At 34.3% G+C, this 22,414-nt stretch overlaps 5 protein-coding genes and 1 long non-coding RNA gene across 20 annotated transcripts; 2 read left to right on the top strand and 4 right to left on the bottom strand.

The window, feature by feature from the left end:
- Positions 1–935: 935 nt before the first annotated feature.
- LOC140668182 (membrane-associated guanylate kinase, WW and PDZ domain-containing protein 1) lies at positions 936–10,300 on the bottom strand. 10 transcript variants are annotated; one of them, XM_072896931.1, is made up of 12 exons: positions 10,004–10,298; positions 8,673–8,788; positions 8,083–8,160; positions 7,782–8,001; positions 7,056–7,459; positions 6,744–6,932; positions 5,532–6,660; positions 5,166–5,301; positions 4,504–5,046; positions 4,220–4,390; positions 3,970–4,104; positions 936–2,974 (listed from the first exon to the last, which is right to left on the bottom strand). In XM_072896931.1, the coding sequence occupies exons 3-12, from the start codon at positions 8,129–8,131 to the stop codon at positions 2,819–2,821; spliced, it is 3,132 nt and encodes a 1,043-aa protein (XP_072753032.1). In that variant the 5' UTR covers positions 8,132–8,160; positions 8,673–8,788; positions 10,004–10,298; the 3' UTR covers positions 936–2,818. The 10 variants fall into 10 exon arrangements, 8 of the variants coding, with proteins under 8 accessions (XP_072753032.1, XP_072753034.1, XP_072753033.1 ...); XM_072896933.1 differs by having other exon boundaries at positions 10,013–10,298; XM_072896932.1 differs by lacking the exon at positions 10,004–10,298 and adding an exon at positions 9,574–9,714.
- A 36-nt stretch (positions 10,301–10,336) lies between these two features.
- On the top strand, positions 10,337–14,796 carry LOC140668213 (uncharacterized). Of its 3 annotated transcripts, XR_012047137.1 has the most exons (5): positions 10,337–10,549; positions 10,645–10,808; positions 11,177–11,509; positions 11,846–12,989; positions 13,577–14,796. It is a non-coding gene; the product is annotated as an uncharacterized lncRNA (long non-coding RNA). The 3 variants fall into 3 exon arrangements; XR_012047138.1 differs by having other exon boundaries at positions 10,337–10,808; positions 11,177–11,505; XR_012047136.1 differs by having other exon boundaries at positions 10,337–10,808.
- On the bottom strand, positions 10,955–14,842 carry LOC140668193 (senecionine N-oxygenase). Of its 2 annotated transcripts, none has more exons than XM_072896963.1 (8): positions 14,672–14,842; positions 13,642–13,841; positions 13,219–13,357; positions 12,708–12,969; positions 12,308–12,411; positions 12,135–12,222; positions 11,871–12,034; positions 10,955–11,496 (listed from the first exon to the last, which is right to left on the bottom strand). In XM_072896963.1, the coding sequence occupies exons 1-8, from the start codon at positions 14,840–14,842 to the stop codon at positions 11,188–11,190; spliced, it is 1,437 nt and encodes a 478-aa protein (XP_072753064.1). In that variant the 3' UTR covers positions 10,955–11,187. The 2 variants fall into 2 exon arrangements, with proteins under 2 accessions (XP_072753064.1, XP_072753065.1); XM_072896964.1 differs by lacking the exon at positions 14,672–14,842 and adding an exon at positions 14,276–14,389.
- A 248-nt stretch (positions 14,843–15,090) lies between these two features.
- LOC140668208 (RNA exonuclease 4) lies at positions 15,091–16,720 on the bottom strand. 2 transcript variants are annotated; one of them, XM_072897016.1, is made up of 4 exons: positions 16,583–16,720; positions 16,415–16,473; positions 15,923–16,127; positions 15,091–15,852 (listed from the first exon to the last, which is right to left on the bottom strand). In XM_072897016.1, exons 2-4 carry the CDS (start codon positions 16,429–16,431, stop codon positions 15,289–15,291), a joined length of 786 nt encoding a protein of 261 aa, XP_072753117.1. In that variant the 5' UTR covers positions 16,432–16,473; positions 16,583–16,720; the 3' UTR covers positions 15,091–15,288. The 2 variants fall into 2 exon arrangements, with proteins under 2 accessions (XP_072753117.1, XP_072753116.1); XM_072897015.1 differs by lacking the exon at positions 16,415–16,473 and having other exon boundaries at positions 16,583–16,682.
- Positions 16,721–16,754: 34 nt separating this feature from the next.
- LOC140668190 (rho guanine nucleotide exchange factor 3) lies at positions 16,755–19,583 on the top strand. Its single transcript, XM_072896960.1, has 5 exons — positions 16,755–16,897; positions 17,205–17,449; positions 17,523–17,886; positions 17,956–18,384; positions 18,475–19,583. The coding sequence occupies exons 1-5, from the start codon at positions 16,832–16,834 to the stop codon at positions 18,904–18,906; spliced, it is 1,536 nt and encodes a 511-aa protein (XP_072753061.1). The 5' UTR covers positions 16,755–16,831; the 3' UTR covers positions 18,907–19,583.
- On the bottom strand, positions 19,257–22,236 carry Mettl3 (methyltransferase like 3). Of its 2 annotated transcripts, none has more exons than XM_072896958.1 (4): positions 21,507–22,236; positions 21,224–21,419; positions 20,641–21,141; positions 19,257–20,422 (listed from the first exon to the last, which is right to left on the bottom strand). In XM_072896958.1, the coding sequence occupies exons 1-4, from the start codon at positions 21,652–21,654 to the stop codon at positions 19,636–19,638; spliced, it is 1,632 nt and encodes a 543-aa protein (XP_072753059.1). In that variant the 5' UTR covers positions 21,655–22,236; the 3' UTR covers positions 19,257–19,635. The 2 variants fall into 2 exon arrangements, with proteins under 2 accessions (XP_072753059.1, XP_072753057.1); XM_072896956.1 differs by having other exon boundaries at positions 21,501–22,233.
- Positions 22,237–22,414: the final 178 nt, after the last annotated feature.

Below are 22,414 nucleotides of genomic sequence, written 5' to 3'. Positions count from 1 at the left end.
TTAATAAAATTATAATTGATCTCGGTTGTGATTAATAGGAAAGATTAGACAGGGGAATTTTTCAAAGAATCATTGATTCTAAATAAATGTATCGATAACCTTATTTGCCTTACGTTTCTGGAAAGTACGTCGTTCTTTGGAATGCGGAAATATAGTGTAAAATTGTAGGCTAACTAAATTGACATCATTTACTTATAAATCTTTCTTTGGAAAATGAAAAGGCTGTTGTCTTTGTTCTGCGATGGCGCCATATTTCAAGAAAAAGTATCGATACATCTCGCATATATAAAGCCGCCATATGTAATATTATTTTTTTAATACAACAAAATATTTTTCCTTATAGCACAGAAAAAATGCTGATTTATATTAAATTAATCTTAATTCAATAAATATAAAATATGAGATTTTTTTAGATTCAATACTTAATTTTTGTCAAAAATTTATCAATGAAAATTACCTACATAATTCATAATATTTCACAAAGGAATATTTTATGATTTTGCTTTTATATAATTTAATTGATAAATATTTAATGCGTGTATTCTACCGCACATTAAATTCAGTATGTTAGATATTTAAAAATTCTTGAATTAAAATTCCGAGTTATATGGAATCACACATGTATAAAAGTACAAATATGTTTTCTAGATTATTTTCTTGAATTTGTTTGAAGTAGTATTTATTATCTCAGTATGTTTCAACAACAATATATATAATTGGTAGTATATTATATTCACTTAGCAACAATATCAGTTTTTACTTCGGATTATTCAACGACGATTATTAAAGATGTAACGGACATATACAGAGAAAATTCAGTTTACATCTGTGAATTATACAATAAATATATATAATATATATATATATGAAGCTCGTACAAAAAAACTGTTCGATCCAATTAACTTGTTATATCAATCGAACAATATATAAAATACTATTTATGTGCGATTTATATTTAATGATTGGTATACTATCTTTACTACTCAGAGACAATAGATGAACAATGTTCATGAAAACGCAAAAACGTTTCAGTGCTTTCTTTTCAATTAATCTTGAACATTCATAATTGCATAATATATATTTGCAACAAATAGCTTCCTCGTAGAATATCGCGTTAAAAAATATAAAAAAGTATAATGCAGTTTTGGCAAGATAAAGCTAAAACGAGTAGTAAAGAAGACTCAGATTTTTCAGCAAATAAATTTCGAATCGATAAAACGATGATTAACGCGTATTATTGCTTCTTACAGTAGCCTTATAAATTATCAACATTATCCTTTAGAGTCTTTGAAAAACAAGTATATATGTACACATTTTATAATAAACTTATCATATCCTACATGCTATACAAATATTTTATATATATATATAATTATAAAAAATAAAGGCGATGATTATATATCTATATATAAAATGGATACTGTGTGATCCGATTAAATGCGTTTGTTGTTGCTTATCACTTATACATTATTGAATTGTTCGTTAAGTATTAATGATAAACAGATTCCCCACACATCTATAAACATACATACATATATGTGTATATAATATATACATACATATACATACGTATAATACGTCGCATTCTTTTTTTCTTATACCAATCCTGAGATCTAGAAATATAATCTAGTGTTTATCTTTCCTTTTTTGTCTCATTAGTACATCATGTCAGACAACATCTGCAATCATTACTTTACAAGTAAAAAAATATATACGTCATTCTCTTTTATAACATGTAACTTTCTCTCTTTCTCTCTTTCTCTCTCTCTCTCTCTCTCTCTTTCTTTCATAAATATAGAAAAAAGACAGGAAGAGTGAAGAAAAATCTTTTAAATTCTTTCTCCGTTATAATTTTGCTCCATGCGTCGTTTCCTAATTATGAAAACTCATAATTGTTAATCGTGAATAAAATTGTCCCGAAAAAGAGAAGATTGATTAAATATATAATTATTATAATAATAAATTCTTTCATATATATTGATCTCCCATCACACACTGTACCTCAAAATAAAATGGCTGATAAATGCATTTGCTTCTTTGGTTGCATAAGTCCTTAATTTTAATTATTGACATACATATACATGTCATATGAGTGATAATAAATATTTAGGAAAAAAGGAAAACAAAATATTGATAAAATTTTAAAATCTTTATAGAGTAATTCAAAATAATAAAACCGTCAAATAAAAATAATTAAATAATTGCTAATTCCTTTTTGTATACTTTTTGTCAAAAAGCGTAAGATTTTATCGTCAAGGCCACAATTATATAATATGTCACTATATAAAAAAAATTTATAAAATGGTGTTTACGATAGGAGTCTATAAGTTTTAAAAGTTTACACTTTGAAACATTATTGAGAAGAGCAGATAATAAGTTTATGTATATATAATTGCCAGTCTACAATATCACCTCGACAGCGTATAGATTTACAGCTGTCTCTTGTGTTGTGTCTCTATATAATATAACATATCGTATTCTGAGATTCTTCATATGTTTCAATTGTTGTTACTTGCATTAATAAATAGATAGTACTTGCAACTTTATACTTTTGACACTTTATACACTGTGCCATTTTCAATACATCTCTATATGCTAGTATAAATCATTTATGATTTTACTATATTCGCATTATTTTGTATAAATTAATAATTTGTTTCCTTTAAAAAAAAATTGCAGCAGTCTACGCTTAAAGGCGTTTCCGAGTAAATGCATTTTGAAAAGATTGCTTTCTTTGTAAAATAAATTTTAATCTCTTATGAGATATTATCTTATTTCATATAATTCATAAGAGATATAAAAACACGTCTAAAAGCGCTTACGAGTATCTATTTTTGGATGAACAGCAGTTTAATGAAATGGAAAATCGAACTTTCTGACGTTTTTTGGGGTGCACACCCCTCTCGGCTAATTTCGATAAATGCTTGCCCTCATCGTTCGGTCGAATACTTATTTGGTCGATTGTGAGATTACTCTATAATGAATTTCAATGTACGTTTACAATCTTTTGAAGGCTGTGAAATATTTGCTTAGTAATTTTCATTAAATACGGAACACACGTTTAACAAGGCACAATAATTTCAAAGCTATCACACATGTTAGGATGAATAACATTTACTCTGCAATTAGATCAATAAAGGAAAACTAAGTTAGCACCAGCCTAATTTTGTTAGGATGAGCAAGTACGATTGTCCTTATATGTATTAAAACTTTCACAAGCTGTATAATGATAGCTGCAAGAAAAAAAGTCATCTGTGTGTGTTCCTTGTCAAATCTCATTTCTCATTAGAAAACATTTAATACATCTATCTGTGTAAGCATGATAATTAAAGTAGAAACTTTTTATCGTTACTATGCATTGTTACTTATTACTTTGAAAGTGAATTATCATCATTTGGTGTTATTAAATTTAGTTTAGTGCTATTTTTAGACAAAATTAAATAGACATTTTTTTAACATGAGAATTACGGTACATTTAAGTCCATGACTATATAAACATCACTGATAACAAGAAAAAATATCACACAATATACACTAATTGCAAAAATGAGTATATAATTTTCACAAATAATATATACCGTATTTTGTTTCTATCAATTTAGAAATCGCATAAGACTTTGTAAGAATCTTATATGCGATATAACATTTCCTTCTCATTAATATATTGATATCAAACATATTACTATTCTTCATTATAATATCGAATTATTATAATGTAATTGCCTATTCGAGATTCTTTTTTTCTTGTATTGTCTTCCATTTTTTTTTTTCACTTAGCATAGTGTCTAATGTTATATACCCTGAAGCTTTCTGTCTTCCAGATCATCAAAAAAATTCTATATAATACTAATGTTAGCATTAGTATTGTCAAAAGAGGGGAAAAATATCATTAAATTAAAATTAATATGTTATTATCAAAAAGTTAATTATCTATATGTTCATATCGTAGAGATGTGGAGGAGCACCTACCACTGAAGGCATTTGGCAGCCACGTCGTACTAACAGACGAACAGATGGTCCACCATTACGTATAATCTCAATCGCTTCTGTATGCGTCATGTTTTTGGTATTAATACCGTTTATCTCAATTATCTGATCTCCAACCTAAGAATAATGTATAAATGTGTTCATAAATAATATATGACAATATATATAAATGTTCATATTATATATTTATAGCTCATATTTTTATATAACGATATATCAGAATATTACTTACTCTGAGCCGATTATCAATAGACGCTGGTCCGTTCTCAGCAATCTGCAAGACGAATAATGGCATGTTTTGAAACTCGCGACCACCGCGTATGCTGAAGCCGAAACCTCGGGTACCCCGAGTGAGCTCTACAGCATGATACTGGCCCCCATCTCCATCTCCTGTAAGTTCATCCTGAAAAGAAAAATTCAACAACCTATGATTATTCTATTATCATGGTGAATGAAAAAAATTTTTCTTCATGTTTGTATACTTTGTTAAATTTATAAAATCAAGAAAGCTTATACCTTTTGGGAAAGAGATGTATTGCTGCAACAATCATCAAGTGGATATCCAATTGTCAATGTGACAGAATAACCAGAATCTTTGATTAAATTGACAATGTCTTTATGGCAAACATTCGTGATATCGAAGTGATTAACAGCGAGAATATGATCTCCGACGTTTAATCTTCCACATCTTTCAGCAGGTGATCCTTCAATTATCCTGCCGATCGTGGAGCCGGCTTTGTTAACAGATGAGATTATCACGAAACCAAATCCTTCATTCTCCATTCGAGTCACGGTAACATCATACGGATACTGAAGATTCATTTGCCGGCCGTAAGAAGACTGAATGTTCTCTTGAAGGTGTTCCTGCGTGTTGATTCGACGTCGTATTCCTAGAGTTACTCGTCCGTTTTGCGCCGCTGCTATCATTAACTGCACCACGTGATGATGAGAAGAATTCATGACGCTTTCCCCGTCGACGGACATAATCAAATCACCAGTATTGAGTCTGCTATCAAGATCGGCCGCTCCACCGGGAACTATATGACCCACCGAAACCTGCTGGCCGTAATATTTTTAACGTTTGTGCTTTCATTAGTGTTGTGATAGCTTAGTTTTAGAATAAAAGTAAAATCTTAAGAAAACATTTGTAAGGATTAATATGGATCATTGAAACTAACCTGAGATCCTTCTTCCGTACCACCCACTATTCTGAATCCAAATCCATTCTCTTTTCTGACTAAAGTTACTAGAGTTTCTATCCATTCTATATCAGGAACCATTGGACAGACCAATTCGCTTGGGTATTGAGGATACCTGTAATTAATATATCACGAATAAAATGATTTTAATAATAAATCATTTTTATTTATATTTTTGTGTATCTAGTTTTTGCAATTTAACGATCTTCAATGTATATTTTATTTATCTAAATAATTATAATATTATTTTTTAAGAGAAAATGCACAATTATGGTTTAAGTAAAATTCTTTAAAAAAGTTTATGACTTTTAAATTTTTTACGAATTAACAAAACAATGCACGTACCGAGATATAGAACTGGAATGTGGTTGTTCGTGTTCGAAACTGGTCGTCTCTTTTCTCTTATCCCAGATTTCGCCGGTATCAACGTTTTGCTCTTGTCCAATGGAATACATACTATAATCCTCGTTATATTGGGAATGCGATTGAACAGGATAGACATCCTTGTAATAATCGGAATGCAAATATCCATTTTGCTTGAGCATATTGTCATGAGAGATGTCGATGGAATACACATCGTTATTGATATTCAATTTATCATTTGCAACCCAATCGCGTTTCGATACATTTCTGATGGAATCATCGTCGAGATTCATCACTGCGAAATTGTCCGATAAATTGGCTGTGATATTAGCTTTGTACGGATCCGAATAATACATTCCGTGTGAATAATCGGTATATTTATAGTGATTATCCAGCGGATTCAATTCATTTTCTCCCTGTACATCATTCCAGTTCGATCTGCTCGTGCCGGTCGGTGATTTAAGATGATTCCTAGTGTCGATCAGTGGCGTTTTTGGTCTACTAGGTATTATCGTCTTCGATTGAGTGCTATAAATATCTGCGGTGGGTGTCTTACTTCTGAAAAAGTCCTGTATATTCTTTTCCTTTTTCTCTTTCGTCGATTTCGTGGTCGTTCGCTGAACATGTATTAACGCCTCCTCGTTGCGCGGGCAGTCCTTCAGTACTTGCACCACTTCCGAGTGACACATGTTTCTGACATTGATCTCATTTATATTAACCAATATATCGCCCTCCATCAAATTCTTGCAACGCTGACGATCCAGGATCTTTTTGACTTTTTGACCATGGGCAGAGTCTGCTATCGTAAATCCAAATCCCATGGCCCCCTTCACGATGGCGATGCTAAGAAATTCCGGTTTGGAAGACACGGGCGAGTTCTTACAGTCGTTCAAATCGCTGCTCTCCGATAGCAGAATGTCTGTGCTACTCGGTCTCTTAATTGTATTGATTTTATCCGAAATGCAGAGATCGGGCATCGAATTGACCGACGTTGTGGCGAGATTCTCGCCGTTTTGAAGATTATGCACCGGCAAGAATGTGGAGTCCAGAAAATTGAAACGTCCATTATCCTGAAGAGACGAGTTTAAATCCATGTACATCGCGGGATCTTCTGTCAAAGTAAAAGATTCGAGATAATAGCACTGATTCTCTGATAAAAAAAAAAATTATAACTATTCTCATTTCTTCCTTTACCTGGTGCATTGACGGCGATCGTCGTTACAACCTCTGTATTAGGATCATTGGGGTCGAAAGGCAACGGATAACCTCGACACACTTCCAAACTTACTGTCTCACCACTACCGATTGACTTGAATACATTCACCATTTCGTTATGAGTAAATCCTAGCACACAGGTGTCATTAACGTATACCAACACATCTCCTAAAATAATAAGTATAATAATAATTAGTATAATAATAAGTATAATTGTGCTGACAGAAACACGGAAGCGGAAATGAATCGCGCGCTTGAGAATTTTAGCGGTATCTAGAAAAAAAAAATTACCGGTTTGTAGTTTCCCATCCAGCCATGCTGGACCATTTGGCACGACGCTTTTAATTTGCAGGAATTCTTCCACAGTGTCATCACCGCCGACAATGGTAAATCCCAAGCCCCGTGAACTTTTTATCAAGGCAGTTCGTATCCTCTGACCTTTGAGTTTGTCAGGGTTTCTGGTGAAGTTGGGACTCTTCCTCTCGAGCTCGTTCTGTTGCGCTCTCTTCGCTTGCAAGACTGGATTTTCGTATTGTGTTCTACGATTCACGTGATCGATAAAATATGTACCATATAAGGTGTCGTCGATCTTTTCCCAACCGTAGGGTAATTCGTCGTCGAGACATTCTTCCAGAGATCTCTTTTGAAATTTCGACAGACGTGGATCTAGCCAGTGAGATGTACCCGTGTTGTGGCTGTAATGTAATTTGTGAAAATATTTTTATATTTTATTCGGAACAAAAATAATTAAATAAATAATAATGAGATAATATTAATAATAGAAAAGAATTATATTTTACAGACATGAACATGTGTTCTTGTATTATATGTTAATAAGATATGTGTGTATAATATTTATACATTTTTCTAAGTATTATTACAATTAATATGTGAAATAAGCAAAGTTTATCAAGATTATAAGAATTACTTATTTTTTTAAATCTTCTTATTATCTATATAATATGAAGTATACAATGGTGGAAATGCATATATATGTATATAAATATGAATACATACTCTATAAAATAAACTTCTCCTGTGTCCGTGTACGCCTTCTCCCAATTAGTTGGTAACGGACCTAATTGATCCTCCTTGGCTGGAGTACGATTTCGAACGGTTTGTTCTTGGTCGGAAGTTCCTGTACTTTGCTCCGATCCCGTATTATACATATACGTCGGTGGAAGTCTTCCCCCATTGTTTTCACCGATCGTCAATATTTCCTTATCAAGACTCTCTCCTTTAATATTAAATATATGCATGAAAAATTTTGCAATTATGTTACTTCAATATTTTTAATTGATTAAAATGATTACTATACCGTCGTTAGGATTGTCGATAGACGCTGCGTCGTCAGTTTTGGTAGCCATCTCGAGATCTTTGCGTTTATTTTACAATCCTGCATAAAAAAACTTACATGAATAAATGTTGACATATGCACATGTGAATGACAAATACATTAATATACACGCACAAAACTTGTCTTCAAATTTACGAAAGAGATTTTTAATTTAGATTTAATTTCAATTCGAGTACCTAAGTATCACAAATACGTTATTCAAACTCGGATTAGCAAATATTTGTCAAAGTTGTTATTGAAGAAGAAAAACACTGTCATGTTCTTTACGTACTAATCGCGCTCATATAGACTATAGAAAAAAATATATATATGCGCAATAATCGTCCAGTAACGCGTCGAGTAATTAAGAAGAGACTCGTCATTACGAGGCACAACACCAGTGCCATGCATATATGTATAATATGTATGTACACGCGTGATGTATCACGTTGCGCGCGTCACGGACAGTGATCTCACTCGCCGGTGTTGGTTCTGACAGCTTTGAAAAGAAGCGAGAATACAAAAGTGCGGAAAGAAGAGTGACTAGTCTAGAATGAAGCAACTTAATTCACCTCCACGTCCACGTTTTCTTTCTAATAGTGTCTTCAATCATATATAGCCTGTCTCTACGTTATATTCCGCTCGCTGCATTTAAAATCACCTAGGCGTGTATCCAGAATTCTGAGAGCTGTAGGGAAAAAAAAAATAATACAGAAAACTGTACTAGGAGGATTACGATCACAGCGAACGGATTCTTCTTTTAATCGGACCCGCGTGCTTCTACCAACAAATATTTTTTAATCGCGTGCAATCTCTCGTTGAACAGCTCGACGCGAGCCGTCCAGACGGACAGGTGTCCGCGAGCGCAATTACATAAAGCGAGGTAAGAGGAACGCGCCACCGCGAGAGTGATCGCGGAGATGAGAGAGGAGCAAAAAGAGAGAGAGAGGGGGGAGGAGAGAGGGAGGAGAGAGAGAGAGAGAGGGTAAAACACGCACGCGGGGAACGACGGGCGGGCCGCACGAACGTGAATGCATTCTTACGAATGCATTCACCTGTGCGCGGCGCGCGCGACCGTGCCGTTCACATATGACGCGCGTCATTAGGTCCATTCGTCTCGGACTCTGGAGCACTTTCCTGTACTTTCTACATTTCACGTAAAGGAGAAGGGGAAGGGAAGAAGAAAGAAACGAAGCGCACGCGAGATAGATCTAATCGGAGCACTCGTCCGGTATTCGTTTCACCTGCCTCCTCCTACGCTTCGGAAAGAGGCGAGCGCGTGGTTTCGCAGCTTTCCGAGAGAAAGAGGAAAAGAGAAAACGGAAGAGCTGCGAATGAAGGGAAAAAAGACTTATCGTATGCAGCTTTCTAACCGTCGTAACGTAAATAATGCTACGCGGGAGGTGGCGGCTTCACGTCGCTCTCTCTCTCTCTCCCTCCCTTTCCCTCTTTCTTTCTCTCTCTCTCTCTCACTCTTTCGTTCGTTCCTCCTCATGGTACTCCCGCATCGACGTGGCCAGGCCAGGCACATGCACATGCACATGCACAATCTGAACGGTGGAAATAATAATGACACGCGATCTCGTATTTTTCCTTTCCGATTTGTATTCAAGATGCTTGATCAGGCTTGAGCGACCGTTACTGCTGTACAAAGCAACGCATCGACGGCGTATCGTCGCAAGAAAATCTCGAGAGATGGCTGGATGTTTGTCATGGAGAGAGACGGAAAGTGAGCAGCCCAAGAAGGGAGAGAAAGAGAGAGAGAGAGAGAGAGAGAGAGAGAGAGAGAGAGAGAGAGAGAGAGAAAGAGAGAGAGGGAGATGTGCGTATACGCGTGACGAGTGCTTTTCTTCTGTTTTTTTTTTCACCCGACTACGACGGAAGAGACGGAATTATTACTCACCCTGCGTACCTTCCACGATGATGCATTCCTCGGCACACGTAACCGTCATGGTTGCAGCGGCGATGCGGGCAGACAGGTAGGTATAATATCCGTCAGCACTGAATCACTCGCGGATCGCGAAAACTCTCATCGCCCCGCTGGGCGATGATAGCGCGGTCGCTGGTGACAGGTAAGGAGAGAGAAAGAGAGTGCGCACACACAACTCGCTCGTACAACATCGACTACATCAGAGTACATCAGGACCACGGCGCACCGCGCCGCTCGCACGCACAACAGATGTGTATTCGTGCGTACGAGGCATTTAACCGACTGCCGTACGTCGCCGCCGTCGCCCGTCACCGCTGCGGCTCACGCGACGGAGCCACGTGACCGCGCCGTCGCGGGAAATTTGAAACTGGCGTAGCGTGTCACATTCATGAGAAGAAGGAGAATGCTTGCACGTATAACTGCGTGTGAATTCTTGACTCTGTATGTATACTAATCTTGTCTAATTATTGTGTGCTTTAGAGTCTCACAGTGAGAACGATACAAATCTACACATATTTCGTAAGTTTTTTTTCCCATTAGAATTAAACTTTCAAGAAGCAAATGTTGTAAATCCTCTACATTATTATCCTTTTTAATATTTGTTAATTTTACAGCTGAACCACGCACTCTATTTATTATGTCTATGATAATAAAGAGCAAATGACTGCACATAAATATATATATGGTCAAATATTGCTAAAATGCAATTATGGTACATATATATTATGTTACTTTCAGTGGGCATCTTCTAGATATTCGTGCAATTTTGCCTGTTAAGGTATTATTTATGATACGCTTTATATAATTTCTAAGAAAATTCTTTTAGCTACTCATTCCCCAGAAATAATCATCTCAATTACATACAAAGAAGTAATTTGAAATGACATAGAGTTTATCATGTTCAGGAAATAACACTTCCAGACATTAAAAAATGTAAAAATTTATTCACAAGCAATGACAGACGTGAATATTTTTCCTATAAATTAAATCCCCAAATATAAAAATATACAAATCTCGTAGACCAATATTATTCACAGTCCGTTTTTATATTTAAGATCATCTTAACAATCTTATATATATTATGAATACCATAGCCATGGCCTGATTGAAAAATATCTATTCATTATATAAATGATTCTATTTCAGGTACTCTAACGTTAAAGCTGAACGAAATTGTAATCGTCGAGGATCTTGTAACGATCCTGCCGATAGTGCACCAGGTCGTCCAGGAAGCGCATGCTGCTCTCGTTGTGGAGTTTTGTTAACACGGGCGGTAACGGCGCGATGCCCGCGATGTTCGCCAGGTCATCGTAATAGTGACCTTGCTCGTGGCTCATCATGTGAAAGTGTCTCTTCTGCAGGCCCCTTTCGGCGCGTCTCGCTGCTTCCTCGGCCTCGGAACGCAGCATATCCGCTCTCTCGGGAAACTGCCTCTCGCCGTGCCAGTGTCGTAGAACGAATCGCACCTTGAAATTGCAAGTAATCGCATTGTCATTATGTTACCGCGGTAGTCATGCCGGTCGGCGACCACGCGACCGTGGCTTTCTATTATATAGCATTTTCCTGTCGCGAATGCGCGACCGCGTTCTCTTCTTCAGCCACGCTGAACAAGGCAATTTCATACGCCCCGAATGACCTGCATGCTTGGAATGTTACTACTTAAATGCATTACACGTGATTCCCGTGTGTTTCTTGTGTGCCCGACATATTTTCAATTTAAAATATTATAAAAAGTATATTATGGTCTAATGTATATATAATAGCAATTAGATAAAATTAAAAATAAGATATTACGATAGAGATATTATATTTTAGATTAAAAAGAAAAAGGATTTCATACTTGCAAATCGAACATACTGAAGGCGCAAACATAGAACGGAAGACCCACCAGTGCTAGAGTCGGATTCTCTATGGATACCAGATGTTTCCAAAGAGGTGTGACCATGTTGGAATCTACCTGAATTCCGCAGGATTCGGCAAGGAAAGGAAAACTGTATTTGTATCCTGTCGAAGAGGAAACATACGTTGTATATTTTAATTGTCTCGTTACACGAGTATGAGGCACAATATTCCGTAAAGATTTGTGTAATGAGGAAAATTATACCTGTACAATAGAAGACGACATCGATCTGCTCCTTCGTATCGTCTGCAAAAACCGCCTCGTGCTCGGTCAGTTGCACCACATCAGCTTTCTAAAAAGAGGTAACGCGGCCGTTAAGAAGATTCTCCCAGTTTGTTTAATTTTATTATTTTCCTTCTCGCGTGACGTGCTTTTACCTGCACGACATTCTCGGGGAACACGGTGAGTATGGTCTCGGTCAAGTGATGACTCAGAATTACGCGATTCGCGTTCTTGGATATTTCTAACGCCAAATCCATACCTGGATCGGAGAACAAAGAAATGCCGCGTTTTATTTGTCGCGTAATTTTGTCGAAGAGTCTATAGATAAAAATCAAATATTTATATATATGTATAATCTTCATTTATATTTATATTTATATTTATAGGTCATTGAAACTATAATAAAGTTAAAAGGAAATAATTAAAATCATCGGAAAAAATGTTTATGATTATTCTCGCAATTATATTAATTACACGAAACACTGGAGAATTGCTTAGAAAAAAATGTGTTAAAAAAATAAGCGAATTATTTCGTGCATAATATGTTATGCATACCGGAAGGACCAGCTCCCAAAACAACGACAGTCTTGCCATCGAAGCTCTCGGGAACCCGGTAGTCGTGACTGTGCATCTGTTTGCCTGCGAAAATATCGTGACCAGATATCTTGGGGATTCTGGGCTCGAAGTAATGACCGTTGCACACCATGATTGCGTCAAACGTCTCGGTCATGATCGTGTCCCTCTGCAAATCCTTGACCTTGACCGACCATTTCCGATTCTCTGCGGCCGGTTCCACCAGTTCTACATGATGCAGCAGCTGCGACACATAAGACATTTGTAACAATATATAACAAAATTTGATTTGTTTCATTAATTTGCAACTTTGAGATCATTGATGCTTTTGATCGATAATTTTTATTTATAAGTAAAAGTCTTATTAAAATAATATTTTTCCGTGTAAATTAATATTTAATTGTAATTTGTATTAAATATTAGGTATACGTATATTTAATATAGACGCGATTTTGAGTTGCTGCATAATTAATGCAGCTTTATATACACTCACCTGAATGTAAGGACGTAGTGCAAAATGATCGCAATATGCGTTTAGGAAATCCAGTATCTCCGTACGCGACAAGTAGCTCTCGGGTCTTTCCGATATCGGAAAATCAGGATAGCCCATTACTTCCTTCGGCAGATTAGTCCTAACATAAGCGATATAGCAATTTTTATAAATCAAATAGAATAATCTATAATGCTTAAACGTTTAATACATATATTTAATACATATATGAAACTTTTATGTATATTTTATAAGATTTACTGTTATATTTACTGTTATAAAATTGGATAGTAATTGATCTCTATAAGATTAAAATATTATAATTATGATAAATTTATAATTAAATTTCACTTCTGTGTAGGATTGAAAATTATCTTGAAAGGAAACGGAAGTTGCCTGGATTGCGATGGAAGTGCATCCCTATACCTGAGGCTTTTATACATGCTAGTGTGAATCGGTAAACCGTATCTATCGGAACCAGTTTCCTCTCGATAGACCCAAGTCCCGCCGATTTTGTCTGTTTTCTCGTAGCACACTACTTGGTCGTCGTAAGTACCGGAAATGCATCGATGAAGCGCAGCGAGTCCTGCGGCTCCGACGCCAATTATAGCAATTTTCATGATCGTCTAAGTTTCACAGAATGCGAGCAGAACACCTTCAGCGAGAGTGACAATTTATTTCATAGTTAATAGAGCATGGCCTCTCATATATTTATTTCAATAATACATGAATATCTTGGAGCTATCATGTTTTTTCATATCATTCTTGACCAATCAGGAGACAACTTTCTAATTAAAATTAAATTAATGTGGAATATTTTTTTATTATTTGTATCAGAAAGATATTTAACTCCATACTATAGCTGAGAATAATAAAAGTTATCTGTTTACTTGTGATTTAGTTCACGAGAAGCTGTTATCTCATATATTTATAATAGCTCTATTATCTTTAGTTATTTTAATGGAAATATGATTGTTAATTATTCATATAAAAATTGATGCAGTAGTAGTTTGAATGAACTATATAGTTGCGAAAAATCATATTATTTATATATAATTACTATAATCTGTTTGAAATTGTATGATCCAGAATAAATGATTCGTTCATGCAACATGTTTTCCTGTTAAGATTACAGCGACTCGGATTATTTGCTTCACACAAACTCTAACTAAATTCAAAATAGTTTATAATAAATTCGATCGAAAATTGAGCATTTATTCTCTCTTTATCCAAATAAATATTCATATTTAAATAAATTTAAATCTATTATACTCAAAACTTTTCATAAACTGATCAAATTGTGTATAATATTAACACATTAGATGGCACTGGATAGATACTCTATATTATATAAGTAACATACACTCCATTATATTTGATAAGTCGAGATAGAGATAAGATGTCACAATGTTTATCAAATTAAAGCTAAAATATGATACAGTCATACTTTACTCACGCGAATAGGAAAACAGAAAGTACTCGCACCAACGAAATCCAATGGAATGAGTAATATATATACATATACATATAAATCACAGCTGAGAAGCAGAATATAAAATGACTGCATAAAGTTCGTTAAAATGATTATATAGGAGAAATGCAAGGTTGATATCGATAACGAGGTCATCGTTTACCAAATAAACACAAAGTTCGACCTTCAAGCTTTTTTTATACATCTTACTATCTTGGAGTGATTGTACGATATTTTTTGCTTAGTTTTAATTTAAAAAAACTAGTACATCTAAAGAGAAAAAAATTAATAATTAAAAATATATACATTATGAAAATATACTTAATAATTTTATATACAGTAGAAAATATATTTGTACATGAATCTTTTATTATCTAAAATACAATTTATTATACGGATAAATTAATATGTACATTATATTACGAGGGTACTTAACTCAGAAATATTTCATGAAGTTTTCACTGGTCGACAATAATTAATTGAATAATGTAAATAAAAATTACATTGTCATTTCCATATTTTGTACAAAATTCTCTCAATGATCGACAAAAGTATGTAAAATAAAAAATTTTTTTTTTATAAATAGAATTAAACATTGTTTATCAACGTCCCCTTTTCTCTGATTCCCATTTATTCTTATACAACATATATAACTGCATCGCCGCTCTTGCATCTTCCACAGAACTGTGTTCGCCCACCTGTATCTCTCTACCTAACAATTCATGTGCGAGTTTCTTTAGACTGGGGGTATTACCCTTGGATATTTGACGAAAGGGTTTGTATCTCGAGGTATCTCGCCAATGTCTTCGCGGATGCGACAAAAACAACACATTAAGATCATGCTTCAACGCGTGACCCACCAAAACCCGGCCTTTTAACAGATCCGCTACTTCCTTCTGTACAACGTTAAAGTCTTCCCCGTCTTTCAATTGTTCTGGTCGGATTCCACTGACTGCCGTTCTGTAATCCACAACTTTCTCTCTTGGCTTAACATATTTGTCATATATGCAATCACCATACTTATTAACAATCGATATTCGGGCTAGCATGCTTTCCGTGCCATCTCCTATTCCAACCATCTCGCAATCCATGGCAATCTGTTTTGTCAAAGTTTTATTCTCTTTATTTTTTACATCATTGTGCTTAGTGTTGTCCTCCACTCGATTCTGCAATTGATAAATATGTCAAGAAGTATATTTAATAACTAATAATACTTGCAATACTTTAAATACTTACTGTATATAGCGATGAAGTATGCACTTTTTTAGATTTTGGAGGTCTGTTCTGTAGAGCATGACTTTCTTCTGTGTTTGGGTTAGAAAATAAGTACTTATACATCTCCCAATTACATCCAGATGCTTTACGTTCGGTACTTGGTGCAACCTTTTGTGTCTTTTTGTTCTTCTTCTTAGTTCCCGTACTAGTTGACACATTATTCATTCTAAAAAAATATCCCCATTTTCTTGTCACTGCAGTTTTATTATTTTTCTAATGTGAGCATTGATAGTTTATATTAAATTTATATATCTGTATATACATAATACAAAGGAATATTTAAAAAAAGTGTTTACATATTATTTTTCTAACCTAACTTTTTTCATATATTATTTAAGCTTGTATTTTCTCTGATGTTTTCATATTTCATACTTATAAATGTATATATCTAGTAATGTATATATAAAAGTATATAAAAGTGTTTTTAATAAAAGCGTATAAACTAATACATACATAATATTGTTATTCATAATTAATGATGATAATCTTCAATATCTTCAGAAATCTTTGTACTTAAAAATAAATATATATGTTAAAAAAATTAAAGTGTGCATATATATATATATATATATTTAAAATCATTTATATAAACATTGAACGAAGGTAGGAAAGCGATCTTACCTGATTAGCAAGCAAATAATACACACAAAAAATACATAAAGCATATTACATTACATTATTCATATTATATTACCAGAGAGACCGTACATAACGCACAACTTGCGAGATTTACCAAGAGATGTCGCGATGAATGTTTGACAACCGCTTGCGCTTGGCTTGTAGTGAAATCAAGTGCGGCACATGAGGGCAATCGAATTGCTCGTCAAACTTTAATTTTTTTTTTTTAACAATTCAATTCAATTTTTAACAATGGACGATGATTGCAACACAACTATCAAAGAAACGTTCCAGGAACCGCGGAAAAGGTTTTGGCTGGTGAGTCTCGACGTATTCTTCAATGTTTCGCGAGATGTCTTTCATAGTTAATGTTGTAACCGACATTCGAATGTCAATGTCACTATAATGTCAGTATATTCGAACGAATTTCCTTTTTTCAATGTTCCAATTGCTTTACAATTAACTGTACGTCAAAGTATTATTTATTTGAACTATTATTGTTCAATTTGTATGCTAATAGACGAAAAAATTGTCGAAAAATTTTGTTGAAATTCATTTTCAAATAATTATTTTATAGGTAGTTATTTCTTTAATAATGTTATTTGTGTATTTTATTGTGCCATAGAGATCAAGAAAACGGCCAAAGAGCGACGCGATGAGCATTAGCTCGATGGACATATCCATAGAATCTGACGTAGGAAAGAAGAAAAAGCGCCGCAGGATTACAGAGGTTGCTAGCAGTTTATTTTCCTCTTCCATAGTAGGGAGTAAACTGGGAAATACTTTGCACAGATCTTTCACAATTCAACCAAATTCATCAGATTTATCAATTATTGAGGATGAAGCAGATACTGGAACATTGCGTAGAAAGTAATTGTTTAACAATTAAATGTTTCGGTTTAGAAAGTAAGTTTGTTTCTCAAAATATACGTACTAATTTCAGATTAAATAATGCTACTGAAAGTTGCAACAACTTGACAATCAGGAGTTGGGTGTTGGACGTTGCACAATCACATGGTAAAGAGTGCTTAAACAGTATATTAAGTCGAAGTGAAATTAAAAGGCAGGAGGCTATTTATGAATTATACTGTGGTGAAAATGTGCTACTGAATGAGCTCTATGTACTAAAGGATTTTTATTACGAACCGATGTTGTCTACCGAAATTTTTACATCCGAAGAGTTATTCACCCTTTTTGGTGATCTTACAAATCTCATTGAGATACACAGTAACTTAAGGGATGAATTACTCAATCTCAGAGATAAACTCGGATTCACAAAAACTGTTGGACCAACGTTATTGAATTGGGTTAGTTTCTTTTTTATTAATATGTTTTATAAATATAGATTATGTATATTACAATTTCGTTATTATCAGCTATCGACAGTGAAGAAACCGTACTTGGAAAGATGCAGGACATTAGTTTGGGCGAGACATTTACTGGACGAGAAAAAATTTAGCAACAAAAGATTCCAGTCATTTCTGAAAAAACGATTAGAGTTACCACATTCTGTCGACTTGTGGACTTATTTGGATGTGCCACGTTCAAGGATCGTCAAGTATCCATTATTAGTGAAAGAGATCTTAAAACATACTCCCACTAGTGATGCAGATCATCTGTTGCTGAAAGAAGCAAGTAATGTCCTTTCCGACTTGTTAAAAGATATTGACAGGACAATGGGTGATGCCGAGTGTAAGCTCGCTCAATCGAAAATAAATGCAAAGATCGAGCATGATCCTGAAAGGTGCATCGTCAACGCCACAGAGTTAATCATCGAAGGCCAACTTAAAGATACACGTGGAATAGTAAGTTCTATTTTTTATACTTTCTTACATATATTGACATAACAGAATAAATTCATTTAAATATCCTAACATTAACATTTTTTTTTGTAGAAATATTACTGCTTTCTTTTCAACACGTGTTTCGCAATAACTCGTTCTACGCGACGTGTTAGCAAAAAATACAATCTGTTCTTTCCCGTCATACCTAAGGAACAAATATATGTACAAACGGACGATAAAAATAATGCGGAAATCGGTTTTAAAGTTGGAGAACATTCTTTCATAACGGAAGATGGACATAAAAACCGGCATTGGATTGATGCATTCAACAAGTTGTACTCTAGAATGAGTACTCCGGACAAAGTGTTTAACACTGACAAGGAAAACTTGTTGAATAACACAACATTATCAGAGTCAAATCGCGTTACACGGACATCAATGTCCAGGAGAACTTCTACAAGCAGTATAAATGATAATCATTTTTCCTTTTCTATAAGGAAAAGTTTGCTCAAACAAAAACGCAACAGTATCGGCTATATATAATGAAAGCTCATTTGTGAGCTTTTGTATTTTTGATAAATATACTCGTTTAATGTATTATACAAACGGTGAAATATTTCTAATTAGTACAAAAAAAGATAGGGCAACAGAAACTATTCTTATTTATGTTGTAATTTTATTTTACAAAATTCTAGCTTTTTGAGTGTAAAAACATTTTTAATTATAACTAAAAGTTTTTTCAAACAATATGGCAGCACATTCCATAACATGTATAATGAATATGATGATATAAATTTAGATTTAATTTATAATTTTTGTACTTACATATAAAACAGTTAATATATTACAATCTGATTTACCTTGTAAAAACTGAATTAACTTATATCGCAGAAATTAATCTTAGTTTTCATAGTTTTTAGTTAGGAGTTTAGTCTACATTGATATTTTTCTTTCTACATTTGAATTATTCATTTCATTAAAAAATTATATTAAAAAAAGAGCAGCTTACACACATACGTAAGACACATGCTAAATAGGCATAGCTTAAATATAATGTAATATATACATATATACAAATGTCAATTTCAAAATATATGAGAAGTCGTTTTTTCTATATTTATAATTATGGGTTCATTTTGTATTAATATATCTAAATAACACAAATCTAGATGGTAAGAAATTTATATACATATTTTGCAATAAATTCTAACAAAACGAAATGGTTTAATTCATATCAACAAGCATTATACTTATTGTAGGAAGAAAACAGATTTACGGTTTAGCGGGCTTCATCGAATTTCCATCAGGATAACGTTTCTTGAAGGCTTTAATGAGTTGTGGATCGATTAAATGAACACCGTCAACTTGATTACCTAGAGTGATCCAATTGGGTTGCACATTGTGCGGCCGGCCGAACAATTCGATCTTTCTTGTGCCGGGACTCATACGTTCGATGATGCCGTAAATCTCGTCGGGCTTGTGGCTAGTAGCACGAACTTCGGCGACGATCACATCGCTGTCCAATCCTCGATTGATACGAGGATTGCCCTTCATGCCAACCAGACAATGTTCTTTGCCATGGTTCAGCCAGTGGCCCGTTCTACCGGTCCGTATTATTCTCTGCAGCTGATTGGTTTTTACCCAAATGATCTCGTCAACCCTCTCGTAACCCCACAATTGTAAACACTCTCTTCCTAATTCCATGGCTCTGCCTGTTACCCACAAGAACAACAGTCCTTCATCCTGAAGCGCTGGAATTCCCAACTGCCTCATCTCGTCATCTGACATAGTGCCATAAGGTAATTCCATATGAATATCCCATGGTGGATCAGCCATGATTACAGCAAACTTGCCAAGAACTGTCATGTCGAGATAACGTAAGTCACATTGAATCCACTGCGGCGGATATAGAGTCAGTTCACTGCCAACATTACTGCTGGTACCACCACCATTTTTATTATCCAAGTTTAGTGCCTTGGGCGCGCTATTGTTTAGACTATCGGAATCATTCGTTTCCTTTGGTTGAGCCGTTGGACCATCCACTTCATAGTGGACATATCTACATGAAATAAAAAAAATTGAAAAACTTAATTTTAAATTATCTCTTTGGTTTAATACAAAGATAATAAAATTATATTAAAAAATCCCCAAAAATGCAACATCTAGTTAATATTTATATCTGTAGATTAATATATTTTATATAATATTTATTTATATAAGAAATGAACAGATTTAATCATATATATGGATAGATTATAGTGTTTCTTAGTTTCTTACTTGCATGTGTCCATGTGAAAGCAAGTATTTAGAAAGCTACAATCGCCCAAAGATTCATCTGTGTGGCTCTGTATGATCTTCTTAAAGTGCAACTTTTTGCACTTTTCTGCAAATCCTGGACCACCGTTCAATTTCACACAGTCAACTCTTGTACCGTGCGGACAGAACTCCATAACTTGAGCACCTCCCTGAGAGCGAAATCGTTCAGCCAGCGATTTCTCCTTGGAAGTCTGCTTTGATAATAAATCCAAGATCTGTTCGCCGACCTTTTTGCTTTCCTTCTCTCTGATAGTCGGCATCGAAATTAAGGACATGATGTCTTCGGTATTCTTTTTTTCTATCTTTGCCTGCTTTTCTAAAGGTACATGGTCGTTTGGATCGGATGTTTCTACGCTTTCGGGATTCTCCGTGTCATCAGATTGGGACTGACATGACGATTGGGATTCTGTTACAGATAACACTGTATAGCCAAACACTCCATTCTCTGTGACTTCTTTGATCCTGAAAAATATGTATAATATATTTTTCATATTATGTACATTGCAGAGAACCGAATTACAATGTAATATAGATTCTCACTAACTTGACTATATCCTGTGTGGCTAGTTTCTCTAAAATCTTGTGAATGTCAGAGGAAGATACATCGGCACTGAGATTTTTGCGCAGCTGATCTATCAAGTCCGCAGACGTTATTGGTAGATTAGGCAAGGATTCATGCAAGATGCCAAGGACATTTCTCTCATATTCGCTGTGATCAGAACGCGAAGATGCATTAGAATCTGCAATAGATTTATGTGTTAAAATGACGAATATAATTTATTCTCTATCGAATTTGTAAAGTAATTGGTATTTTTCAGTACCAGGACCTGCTGATTCCGTTGTCAGGGTGGATGAAACCGGCGTTGAAGTGAGCGTATATAGTTCATGCCGTTCGCGTTTCCTCTTCTGCAGCTTCTCGCGATAGCTGTTCCTCTTTATTTTGATCGCTTGTATCTCTTCAAATGCATCCGACATGATTCACGTAGATTATACGTAAAACCATGCTTTGAATATATGAAAAAAGCGATTACAACTTTGTCGATTAGACGGAGTTGTAGGTTAAACAGAGAATTTGGTTTTCTCCAGGTTTTTTCCCGAATCTTTTATTAATTAGATTATTATTATCAGTTAACGTAATATTATATTATAACTTATTTTATTATTTTTTAATGTTTCCCATTAAAAAATATATCAACATTTACATTTAACTGTCATATTCTCCATCTATGATATACGTGCATATATATACACACTTATCAACAATACTAACCTAGCTTTACTTGACTTGACTTTATTTCGTAAAGTTAGAGCTAGATTTGTAGCACGCGCACCAAAAATAGCATATTAAATATACATATACAATTTTTAATATAGCGTCTATTTTTCACTCCTTATCACATTAATCGATTTTGGATTAATTGTATCAACACATATTTGTATCTAATAAAATCCGAAAGCAGGTGGTTATGTATGTTTAAGTCAATTTAAATTAATCTAAAAATAAAACATCAAGTCATTTTTCTTATCGATTACTCAAAGTATTTTTAACAATTGGACATTTAAAATTTATAATCTTTGTAATCTCATAATAAAGTTCTAGTTTTTTTTTTTTTTTTTTTTGTAAATCAAAAGCATATTTTTTTTAGTCGCATCTTTTATGCAGTGTTTATTTTTCTTTTATCAAATTTTAATAAAATGCTTTAAATTTAAGAGGTATAATGTAGTAAACAATCCT

Source organism: Anoplolepis gracilipes, chromosome 7 (assembly GCF_047496725.1).
Source record: "Anoplolepis gracilipes chromosome 7, ASM4749672v1, whole genome shotgun sequence".
NCBI classification, from domain to species: domain Eukaryota; kingdom Metazoa; phylum Arthropoda; class Insecta; order Hymenoptera; family Formicidae; genus Anoplolepis; species Anoplolepis gracilipes.
Note: the sequence above shows the minus strand (reverse complement) of the source record. Positions and strands in the feature narration are given on the sequence as shown.

What these genes read in the sequence shown, in the direction of transcription:
- LOC140668182 (XM_072896934.1), bottom strand. Translation starts at nt 8,131, where the DNA reads ATGGCTACCAAAACTGACGACGCAGCGTCTATCGACAATCCTAACGAC. An exon ending in GATCGCCGTCAATGCACCAG is followed by an intron (nt 6,661 to 6,743) that starts GTAAAGGAAGAA and finishes TTACTTTGACAG; the next exon opens with AAGATCCCGCGATGTACATG. An exon ending in CATTCCAGTTCTATATCTCG is followed by an intron (nt 5,302 to 5,531) that starts GTACGTGCATTG and finishes TATTAATTACAG; the next exon opens with GTATCCTCAATACCCAAGCG.
- LOC140668193 (XM_072896963.1), bottom strand. Translation starts at nt 14,842, where the DNA reads ATGACCTCGTTATCGATATCAACCTTGCATTTCTCCTATATAATCATT. An exon ending in AGCATGTATAAAAGCCTCAG is followed by an intron (nt 13,358 to 13,641) that starts GTATAGGGATGC and finishes CGCTTATGTTAG; the next exon opens with GACTAATCTGCCGAAGGAAG. An exon ending in TCCCCGAGAATGTCGTGCAG is followed by an intron (nt 12,223 to 12,307) that starts GTAAAAGCACGT and finishes ACCTCTTTTTAG; the next exon opens with AAAGCTGATGTGGTGCAACT.
- Mettl3 (XM_072896956.1), bottom strand. Translation starts at nt 21,654, where the DNA reads ATGTCGGATGCATTTGAAGAGATACAAGCGATCAAAATAAAGAGGAAC. An exon ending in AACGGAATCAGCAGGTCCTG is followed by an intron (nt 21,420 to 21,500) that starts GTACTGAAAAAT and finishes AATCTATTGCAG; the next exon opens with ATTCTAATGCATCTTCGCGT. An exon ending in TTTCACATGGACACATGCAA is followed by an intron (nt 20,423 to 20,640) that starts GTAAGAAACTAA and finishes TATTTCATGTAG; the next exon opens with ATATGTCCACTATGAAGTGG.
- LOC140668190 (XM_072896960.1), top strand. Translation starts at nt 16,832, where the DNA reads ATGGACGATGATTGCAACACAACTATCAAAGAAACGTTCCAGGAACCG. An exon ending in CGCGGAAAAGGTTTTGGCTG is followed by an intron (nt 16,898 to 17,204) that starts GTGAGTCTCGAC and finishes ATTGTGCCATAG; the next exon opens with AGATCAAGAAAACGGCCAAA. An exon ending in TTAAAGATACACGTGGAATA is followed by an intron (nt 18,385 to 18,474) that starts GTAAGTTCTATT and finishes TTTTTTTTGTAG; the next exon opens with AAATATTACTGCTTTCTTTT.
- LOC140668208 (XM_072897015.1), bottom strand. Translation starts at nt 16,626, where the DNA reads ATGCTTTATGTATTTTTTGTGTGTATTATTTGCTTGCTAATCAG. An exon ending in ATTATTTGCTTGCTAATCAG is followed by an intron (nt 16,128 to 16,582) that starts GTAAGATCGCTT and finishes ATATTTTTTTAG; the next exon opens with AATGAATAATGTGTCAACTA. An exon ending in ATACTTCATCGCTATATACA is followed by an intron (nt 15,853 to 15,922) that starts GTAAGTATTTAA and finishes TATCAATTGCAG; the next exon opens with AATCGAGTGGAGGACAACAC.